The 11,360-nt window shown below is 38.1% G+C and overlaps 1 protein-coding gene across 1 annotated transcript in view; it reads right to left on the bottom strand.

The window, feature by feature from the left end:
• The window catches only part of scara5 (scavenger receptor class A, member 5 (putative)), a 79,261-nt gene that overhangs the window by 16,623 nt on the left and 51,278 nt on the right, over positions 1 to 11,360 (bottom strand). Inside the window, exon 10 of the mRNA XM_020639898.3 lies at positions 6,953 to 7,018. Coding sequence (XP_020495554.1) covers positions 6,953 to 7,018 — 66 coding nt within the window. The remainder of the gene's footprint in view (positions 1 to 6,952; positions 7,019 to 11,360) is intronic.

Below are 11,360 nucleotides of genomic sequence, written 5' to 3'. Positions count from 1 at the left end.
TGGCTGAAAGTGATGACAGAAAGTGCTGGAGAGAAGAAGAAGACACATGATCCAGACAGGATATTAGCCTCATCAGACCATCATAAATTGTAACTGTGTACTATTTAACTCTCATTAAACAGTCGAGTACTTTGCACTCACTAGCCCATCATAATGTAATATCTAACATAATATTATACTATCGTATCCGCTGCATATATACGGATCATATTCCTGCAGGACAAACAGATAATTTAAACCAGAATTAAGATGCTCTTTTAACCTCCCGCTGCTCTTTTTATAGACTACAGAAAGCGATGAGTGCTTAAACAGCATATAAATATGAGTAATTGAATACTCAATTACCTAAAACAGATGGTGAAACCATTTGTTCACTTGTCAAATATAAATCAGTCCCTGATGCTAATAAGATGCTATCAAGTTGGGTAGAAACTGGGAGATCCAGCCGGCATATAATGAAGAAGTTTACTATTTATTTTACCAGGAGGCCTGTTTTTTCAGTGTGTCTGTGATATATCTGTTCATTTAAAAGAATGTTTCAATTAAACATATTTAATATTGTATCATGAGGATAATCATAGAAACAGTTTCACATCTATCATATCAACGACCTGCCCATTTATGTTATGAAACAGGATTATCAGTCTAATATATCACTTTAATCTTCATGTTTGTAGACCCTGAGACCTTTCTCATGTCCCTCTTAATCTGCTCATCTTTTTTACTCTCAGCGCTTCATTCCTCTTTTCCTCTTGAAGTGCCCGAGGCGCCCCATAGAGCAGGAGGGAGAGGAAAGGTCCTGGATGAAGGCAGCACATGTAAACCTGCAGTCTTCACAGATAATAATAACCATACATGAAGACTTCACAGACTTTCATTTCTCTGCCGTGTAGAGCTTGACTGAAAATAATTGGAATTTTGCTAAATGATGTAACTATGAGAAGGTCCTCTTGATTTATTTTGCAGTAAACTTAAGAAGAAATCAAGCAGATGCATAATCAGATAATTAAAGGTCACATATTAAACTCCTTTTCAACAGGTTTGAAGTCTCAGAGGTCCCCAAAACATGTCTGTGAAGTTTCCTGTTATAAATCCCCTCTGATCCTGTATTTGATCAGAGAGGTGGGCGATATGGGAAAAATATCATATCACGATTTATTTTTGGCAAAATTCCGATCATGATTTTATCACGATTTTTTTCATACTGATATTTAGACAAATTTGTAAGTTGCTGACCAGTTCAACCAAACTTATTTCCCTGTATAATGTTTTTAAATGCACAAAAACTGTGCAGACAAGTTTAGTCTATTTAAAAAACATCTTTGTAGGAGGTCTGGAGGTCTCACCCAGAACATTTTTAGCAACAGAAATGTCTTTCCCTCAATTTGATCAATATTAATGCACAATTTGAAGGTTTTCATCACCACTTTGAAATGATGATTTAGTTATGTGTCCTCTTTTTGTGTCCATAAGGAACATTTTCACGCAGTGATGCATTCATTTAAAAACATGCAGACTTCAAGTTCTTGTGTTTCTGTTCTATTTTAGCCCTGCAGAGTTCCCACAGCTGTAGCTTCATATACCTGCAGCCTTTGTTGTTTTTTATGACATCATTGGACCAATTTTAGTTTTGTGTATATATAATCAAACATAATCCAGAATGTGTTCATTCTGTGACACATAATCAAAGTAAGCTTTACTGACAGAAGAGTTTAATTCATAGAGGGGGCGGGACATTGTTGATTGACAGACAGACAGTCACCATGGTTACTCACTCTCACCTGCCTGCTTCTTTGTAACATCGTTTAGTGTAATCCCTTAGTGTTACTGCCCTTTGTGATGTCATGAAGGGAAAATCTCCAAACAGCCTGTTTGAGAACACATTTTCTGAAAAGTGGAGCAGGCTAAATGTTCTCATAATTGGAGGGCCTGAAGACACATATTAGTTTTAAGGCCCTGACACATCAAGTAGATCGTCGGCCGTCGGTCCTAGTTGGACCGTCAGTGTGCCGTAGTCACCTTAGTTTTTGCGGTGTGTTAGCTTAATTTGATATCCAGTTACAGCTGCTCATATTGAACATTGACAGTCAGACAGAAAGTAAAAATACAACAAGTCTTTTAAAAATCTGTCCTATCCCAAGGACCCATTATTAAATAAAGATACATAAACCTGTGTGGTATTAACCATCATTAACCACATATTTGTCGTATGAGAACAGCGGCGTAGCAACAGTAGCTAACGGCAGCACAGTGTTTGGTGAAAACATTTTCTGGTCTTTCTTCACTCATGTTTCCAAATGGTGTTGTAATAAAATGCAATATTAACCTTTCTAAACGACATCATTCTTTTAGGGATAAATCAAATTGAAAAGGAATAACTTTTTTTATTTTTCCTGCGGTGGAAAATACGTCTGAAAAAGCTGATTTCAACAGATTACTTTGAGCTGTAGTCAAGTAGTTGATGACTTTTCCGGATTTAAAAAGCGTTTGCACAAGGATACACTTTTGGAGAGGAAAATAATCATACAAAAATAAATACCTCTTTAAGTAATTAGAACAAAAGTCAATGATCCCACCTCTAACTTGTCCTCTCTCGCCACAGTTTGACAGATGTTATGATTATACTGGACATCCAACAAAGAGGTTCACCATGAAGTAGAAACACTTGCTAATTTGGACAAAAACTTGACATGTCCTAAAATTTTTGCTCTTCTTTTGTGAGTTTATGTGAGCTGCAAAAAAGCTATGATTAGTGTTCTTTTTCTGAGGGATAACTATAGAAGTGACCTCCAAGAGTTTGTGGTCCAAATGGATCAAGTTTCAGAAGCCAAGAGGAGCTACAGCACCAGACTGTCAATAACTAAAGAAACACAGAAACACAGCCAGAACATGGCGTGATCGTATGTTACTAATGTCTATCTGGCAGGCAGCAAGGGTCTGGACTGGGCAGCAGTGAAGAGCTTCAGGGCAAAAGTTAACAAGCTCCATCTGTGTATGAAATCTTCTCCCTTTAAACTTTAAATGTCTTTCATGTTGGATGCCCTCCTACATGATCTCTTCTCTCCATTTCTATACTCTGGTTTCTTTCCATTAAGCATAATTTGTTTACTTCTTACTGGGTCGACTTGAACTAAACATGAATACTCCATATTTTCTGAACATAGCATATCAGAAAACGAGGTCATTCAGGTCCACTAGCCTTTTTTATTTAATTTATTGGAGCTTATTTGCTTTCTGCAAAATTATGGACGAAAAGATTGACACAACTCTGTCATTCTCAAAGTCCTTCTCATCCCGCTTCAACCCTCAACTTCTTAACACAGATGTCCAACATTGTCTTCATCTGGTTTAATCCTGATGATGACTTCTTCTTTGGCCACTTAACTTCTGCTCATGTTACCCTCATTTATGTCATAACAGCACCCTGAGGAGTCATATAGTGTTGAGTCAAATTGGCAGGGAAATTAGAGTGTTGTATTTTTTTTAACTTAAGACTTGATATTTGGCACCAGAGATTAAATAATTGCTTCACATGAGATAAAACTACAATACATATTGCCGTATTTTCCCATACCTGAATATTAGAGATGTACCCATTGGGACAATCAGGGCAGATTACGATACCAATGTTTGGTTCATGACGTCTTTTGGTGTTAGACTCCCACAATGCCAACTTTTCCTCTCATGTTAAAAGGTAAACAAGTCAGAGTTTGTTCAACAGGTGATTCCTCTGCCCCTTAAGAAACCTCTTCTCTGAATCAGTAGTTAGGTTTACAAGGGGACGTGGCATTAAATTGATTTGGCGCAACAAATAAACATCAGCTACTGACATCTGTTCATGCCTCATTATTTGCAGATGTGCGGATATCTGTCAACAGGGTCGATAATCGGCCAATAACTATGTTGAACCTATCATAACCTTGCTCCAGGGCCATGACAAATACGAGAAATAACACAACTTATCTTGAGATAACAATGATTTATTAGAAAAACGCAAACCAATTACCATAGCACAAACAAACATTGAGAGAAGGTGGATGTGTGGCAAGAGAGAGCCAGCTCCACCCTGGGGTCGGGCTTTTATGCCCTTAGAGCTACCAGCCCAGGTGCTCTCGATTGGACTAGTCCTAGTAGACTAGGAATCAGACACAGAATCAATTAGCCAATTCAAGAACTAAGGCAGTGACCGTCACAAACCGATACATCGGTGCACCCCTACTGAATATCCCCAGGTTTCTAAATCTAATCGAACACAACTAACACAGAAGACTTAAACTAAAAGCTGGTTTGCTTAGTTTAGATTAAAGACTGGAAACAACAGAAAACATAAAGTCTGGCTCTCTGTCCATGGGTGACATTACATTCACAATCTGATATATAATGATATACACCAATATTAATGTAAAAGATGCAAGTAAAAATGTGAAGTTGTGTATGATTCTAAAGATGAGTAAAACCAAAATACTGACACAGCTTATTGCTTTAAACTATTCTCAGCACCACACATGTCTCTTATTGTGTGAAGAGTGTTTCATGTGGAGCTGAGTGTTTATTTTTTATTGTGTCACACAAAAATAAATTCGATCTTCACAGCAGGGGAGCTGAGTGGTTCTGTCCCAGGCACAGGTGAATGGATTTAGGAAATAATAAGTAACATCAGTAACTGAGTAAGCAGGGTTTCTGAGTTTCACACACAACATGAGCTGTTTAGTGTTAAAATAATGACTTGAGGATCCAGGGCAAAACTAATTTACTCATGGTGGGGGTCTGCAGCTGAATTCTTTGATGTCCCAGATATTCAGTTAAAGCTGCGTTCATGTTCAATTTCAGAGATTTTGAAATATTTCATGCGTTTAGACAATGAAATCCAAGTGACACAGTTTAGTATATTATGATCTGTCCCTCGAATACAAGGGAAACAAAAAGCATTCACAGAGCCACAATAATTTAATGGATTTCATCTGCTCTGACTTGGATTAAAAAAAGTTTGAGCACTAAATTAAGCTAAGGTTAGCAGAAGCATATAACGACATGTAACTGTGCTGTCAAATGATTCATTTTTTAAAAATGTACAAATTGCCGGATTTGAATAGTAATCACAAATTTAATTGAGTGATTGTAATTAAATTATTTAGCATAGCATTTTAAAACAGTTTTTTCAATGCTTTTATAGTGTATATTTGCGCTGTCTGTAGCTAATGGTTCTTAACTTCCTGTTAAGTGATCAAATCTGCTAGTAGCAGCTGTAATTTCCGATAAATATTAGCAAACAAGCAACATGAGGCCAATTAGATACTGGTTTTTCAAGGTAAATATGCCACCACTTTCACTTGCAGGTTTCAACTTTGGTGAATTCCTATTTTCCTCTATTTTCTTTACGTGTTGTTTTGCTGAATTGAGATACTTCACATTCAGTTAAAAAGATCAATTATCCACATGCAACAAAATAAACGGTTCAACACAGCTAAGATCTCTCCTTCTTTTCATTCTACAATCTGGCGTCCATTTGCTCTACCTTGTTTTGTTTTTTTGGTGTCGAGGTTTTCAAAGGATGTTAAGATTTTGATCCTTTCAGTGACATTACACTCAGTGTGGCAGGTTCCTTTTGTGTTAACACCCAACATGTGTGGAGGAATGTGCATTCTTCTGGCAGACAAAAAAAACTTCAGTGGTGTCAGGTTACTCTGGTTCTGGTTCTGGTGATCATACAGGTATGCACCATGTGCTTTGAAGTGTAAGAAGATCAGATGAGAAGTCAGCCACATGAGGTCTGTGACAGAAAAGTGCGCGACGCAGAGATTATACATCTCTGACAGCCGCCAGCATGTGGTCTCAGCATGCCTTGCTTTCTGTTAAACCTCAAACATCCGCGTCTTATTAATGACGTGGGGAAAGAACTGATCTTTGACGGATCTCTAATGGGCAGGAAAACTATTAGAATGGCCTGAGGGATATTTGATGCTAATGGTACTTCATCGCTCATCATATGGACCGTGATGATGTAACATTCCAGGCATAAAAAGCAGAGAGAAAAGTCTGTGGTTTTTGAGGTTATTAATATTCTGCCTCTCTCTTTGAATCCAGATTGGTGTTTTTTTCTGTACGTGGTATCGTCTTACCACTACAGAACATGTGCATACATATAATGGTTTTCAAGGCCTTTTGATGTACGCTGAGCCATAAGGTTCTTCATCATGTGTTGGAAACGGTGAGATTACGCTGAAAGGAAAGCAGATCCACTGATCCTTTAAACCTCCCACAGCACTTTGCACAGGATGTCAGGTGGAGCGGCGATGCACGAGGCCCGTAAAGTCATCAGCTTGTAAATGTCTTTGTTCTTGTATGATATACTGTTGTGTCTGGAACATATGCACTGATATATGTGCTGGTATAACGGCAGTGTGCCCAGTAGCATTAAAATTATTTTAGTGTCTGTGACCGAGCGGTTAAGCGTACATTTATGAAAATATAAATTGGAAAAGGAGAACATTTTTTTGAATTTCCACGTGCTGTTATATTTGATGCTCCCTATATTTTTATTTTCCATTTTCACAATATGGGGTAGCTTCTTAAAGTAACATACCTCCAATGCAACCTGATAACAGTCTGCATGTAGCATGTTTTATCATTCTGAAAACAAGTTTTGATATAACTGAGAAGGCCGATTAACAACTCAGCCACTGTTAAGGTGTCTGCAGATTTTGTGTAAATTTTAAAAAGTCTGTCTGGAGAATCCTGAAAAACCTTCAGAAGAGCTGCAGTTTTGTTAAAACCATCTTTGAGGTTTTTCAAAGATCCCGAAGAAACATATACATTTTTCGAGATTGCTCATCTAAATAAAAAATCTGGACAAGTTGTTTGTTGTTTGTAGCAAGTGAAGCTTTTAAAACTCTGTTGTCCCGTTGTATAATAACAATAAAGGCTTTCTATTCTATTCAATAAAAGCTCTTACCTGATTTCTCTCCTCTGAATCCTCGTTCCCCCTTCTCTCCCTTCAATCCTCTCTCTCCTCTGTCACCTGAGAACAAAAAATCAGAAGAACAAATCTTACAGACTTTACAGAGGCAGGGATAAACTTAACTATGAACTGGGAATTAAGCCTATTTCTAATATTTTACTTCAGCTGTGTGAAGATTTTTCCACACCGATATTGCTTCATTATACCAGTAACCAATTTGACATGATGGCATGAAGATTGAATGGCAGGTTTAACAGAAAAACACAGATATCTCAATCTTCTTGAATCTGAAGGACAGTACTAATATGCAATAGTACCTGAGTTTGATTAAAGACTAATCATCAGCTGAACTCAACACTTCCAACCTAATCTTACCATCATGTGTGCTACAGTGCCAACCATAATGTAGCACACATAGTGGAAGAGATGAAATAACACACAGGAGAAGCTTAACCATCCACAGGTTTAAATTTTACAACCTTCCCTCCACTTCACACCCATTTCCTCTTCTTTCTTCTCGGTTTGTGTATTTTCAGAAAAAGCCCCTTAAATAGTCAGCCCTGTAATCTTGCCATGGGATATAAGGGCATAAAATGTAGAATTAGAGGATCCCCACCCAGCGTTTGAGGCTTAATGTACCTCTAGAAGTTGTGGTTAAAGGTTTTTTTTTTCTGTATTGGAGTGGAGGTGAAAGAGGTCAGGCACAGAGGGAGCAAATAGTGAAAAGATATAAAACAGACTGTTTGGACTGAAATTAGAGTACCAGTGTCAAGGTCATTTTTTGTGATGATGCGTACATGTTGGAAAAGGTGACACAATGCAGAACTGCTCAATTAATGGAAGTTAAACTACTCTTATTTGTGGTTTCGGCAAAATTACGGTCAGTTATGTACAACGCCTCCCTCCAATCAAAATCTTGGATCCGTCTGTTTCTCTTCAATATACAATTTAACTTCTAACGCCCAGGAATAAACTCCAAAGCACCATTTGTTGCCCAATTTCAGCCACGGCGTTTAAACAAACCACATGTCTGTTTTTGCCATGAAGCTATAAGAGGATCAGCCTCAAGCCTGCAGTTATCCCACCTTTAATTTGACTCTTTTTCAAATCCAAAACCACAGAGCTGCTGCCGCCAGCCGAGGTGGCACTCTGTCCTAACCACCATGTGTAACTGAACGTGTGTGTCCACGAGTGAGTGGCATAGTTGACACCACACCCTGCCTGTGACGTCCATAAACTGTCACCTTCATCTCCATCACATCCTTAACAACTAAACAACAATACGAGACAAACACAAACACTCTGTTACTTATGTTTTTGAGCCACAACACATGCATTTGATTTGAAACTAGACAATACATTTCCTCTGCTGGCGGCCGTCACTAACAGCAATGGGTAAATGATTAACCAGATTATTTCCACAATTGTTTGAGGCATTGCCATTCAATTAATTTCAGACATTTACTCAGAAGAAAATTCTCACAAATCTGAGGATCCTCTGACTTTCCTTCTACTGCTACCAACAGGCCAAAGATTAAACGTTTTACTTTGATTTAAGATATCATAAATACCTCTTAAAATAATAACACTCCCATCAGACTTACGGTAGTTGATCTTTGAGTTCAGGGCTTAAAAGAAAATGAAGGCAAGCTAAAAGACTAAATATGGGTCTTTTATGGCAAGAAACATAACTAGCATACTGACATCAGTATTTAGTTCAAAGCAAAATGGGTGCCTGAGTACAGAGGTTCTTACTTTGCTTGCAGTATGGTTCATATTACCAGTAAATAAATGTCAACTAATCCTGAAATTGGGCATGACTAAGCATGGCAAACCAAACCAGCTGTGATTATCCAAGTGCTCTGCAGATTTCACCAACTTTTGGCTTCTTTTTTGTGGGAATTCTAGTGTCCAGTCTCAGTGAATATTAAAAAATCTCTGATGAACCAACTCTACATTACTTTGGCTCCAGATTGCAAAAGAACAAAGTTAGTGACTAGTAAATTGCTAAAAAGACGTCAAATATGAAAACTTTTTTTTAAGCCAACAGAATCACATCAAACAAACAAGAGGACATGCAACTCTGAGACGCTATCTCCTCTACCCTGCTGAGCCTATAGATCCTGTTTATGAAAATCACAGAATCATAAACAAGGGACAGTCCACTGGGAACCTACCAGACCTTTGCAGGACTATTGCTGGTACCATGGGAGTTTGATAATTCAGTTTAAATGTGTTTCAAGTCAAGTCAAGTTTATTTATGGCACATTTCATTAACAAGGCCATTCAAAGTGCTTTCATGGACTCAGAGAAGGCCTACAACCATGTCTTACTTGGGGTCCTTTAGAGGGTTACTTGGGGACAATGAGGTACCAATGACAGCCAACCGGTTCTTTTATAACCAAAGTGGGAGCTGTGTCTGGAACCATCCCACAAAGACAAATTAATTGACTAGCATGCAATCCCAGAATTAATCTGCAATTGTTGGACACTGAAATAGCCTCTTGGAGCGATGGCAACATTTTTTTAGAGCCAAACTTTAGTGATAAAGGACTTCCAGGCATGACTTCCTTGTGTTGCCATTGTTAGCAGTCCATCAATCAACTGGTGAAGCAAATTGAGTAGGAGTTAAGAGACAGCGTCTATCAGTGGATTGTTAGCTGTTCTTCAGTGAGGATATGGGTTCCCCTTTTTTGCTCCCCTTTTTTGCTCTCCATACAGATAATAATTAAAATGCATACCGCCAAATTCCAGTCAACCATGCAGCTTTGACTAGAAAAGGAACCAAGACTCTTTCGATGCCAAAAATTGTCTCACCACTCACAAATGTATTTTTCCTGCTCCTAAAGGTTAGAGGATATAATTATTGCAACTTTAGATTTCCATGGCAGAAAAAGTTCTTGCTCATGCACCATGTTAAACTCAGCTGATCAGTTCTTCTTGACAACCAAAGAAGTGAATATTTTATGCACTCACCCTTCCTATCCGTCATTCATCTATACAATAAACCATGAAGTTTCCCAGTGCTATTACAAGCTTTCAGCTTCCCTCCAAAGCTGAGGAACAGCCTTCCGCTGAGACCCCGTTCACACCAGAAAGTCTACAAACTCTTCACCCTTGACTGGGTTGTTCAAACCACAACCAGACGCTGAATGGGTGAAAGCACAGTCAGACTTTGTTGTAAACCACTAGAGGGTAGATGAACAAACATCCGCAGAGGTCCTTGTTTTCTTAATTTTGTCTAAAGTTTTGTATAAAAAGACTTGTTCTGTGCTTTGAACTTTCTGTAACAGAATTAAATTTTCAATCAAACAATGTCAACAGCACCAAGACTCTTTGCATATTTGTTCAGCCATGGTGGCCATTGCTGCCTCTGCTAATTGTCAGTGTTTTCTTCACTCCAAACAAATCTGAGGACTTTTACACAAAACAGCAATATGCAAGCAAACATAATACAATTTTCTCTCGACTGTTTTCATTAATTGATTTGTACAACCACCACAAACAAGTGACGTTTGCAAAACATGATGCTTCCACCTTTTGTGATCTAGGCTTAAGCTGCACATGCAGATCTGCTGAATCAAGACATGGATAAAATGTGACCATTTAATAGATGAATTTGGTCCAGTAAAATAATTTTTTTTTTTTTAAATTGAGTACATTTAGTATAAAAAATGGTCAACTGATGTAATCACTTATTGTCCTGCTGTGAACTGTTGTTTTCAGCATTCTGGTGATAGTAGCAACCACTGGTGAAGTTCAAGAGTAGTTTTATTTTTCTTATTTAAAGGCATATTTTGGGCCTTTTTATGCCTTTATTTAGATAGAGGCAGGATAGACAGTGAGGAGAGAGTGAGGAATGACATGCAGGAATGAAGCCACAGGTCAGATTCAAACCTGGGCCTCCTGCTTGAAGGACCACAGCCTTCATACATCGTTTTTAATCGTTCTACACGTTTTTAGTCTTACCACTAAACGCCCCTTTCACAGCATTATATTTCCATTCTTCTTTTATTGCTCTTGATGATGCTCAACTCTTGTTGATATGTGATCAGTTGTAAAAGCCATTATCCTAGCTGTTTGAATGTGTTGCTGTCACCATAGCACTTCGTAAAACTATTGATTGTGGTTGAGTATTTAACTTTATCTATGGTAAACTTTGAATCCTGCATTTGCAATTGATCACCTTAACAGCAAACAGTCTTGATTGTGTTAAATCTGAGGGAATCGAGGAATGAGATAGGAGTCAGCATTGTCCTATCAGCAAATGGAATTTCAAGCTTACTAAGAGACAGTAAGCTACAGCTGTTAGCAAGCTGGTTTGTGAAGCAGAGCTCTTTCTTTCTAACAGGTCAAATGATGTAGATAGTAAACTGCCAAGTAGAGGAAATAAAAAAAGTGG

The sequence above is a fragment of the Labrus bergylta genome, chromosome 15, assembly GCF_963930695.1.
Source record: "Labrus bergylta chromosome 15, fLabBer1.1, whole genome shotgun sequence".
In the NCBI taxonomy this organism is placed as follows: domain Eukaryota; kingdom Metazoa; phylum Chordata; class Actinopteri; order Labriformes; family Labridae; genus Labrus; species Labrus bergylta.
The sequence above is the reverse complement of the archived record's forward strand: the minus strand, read 5'-3'. Positions and strand labels throughout refer to the sequence as shown.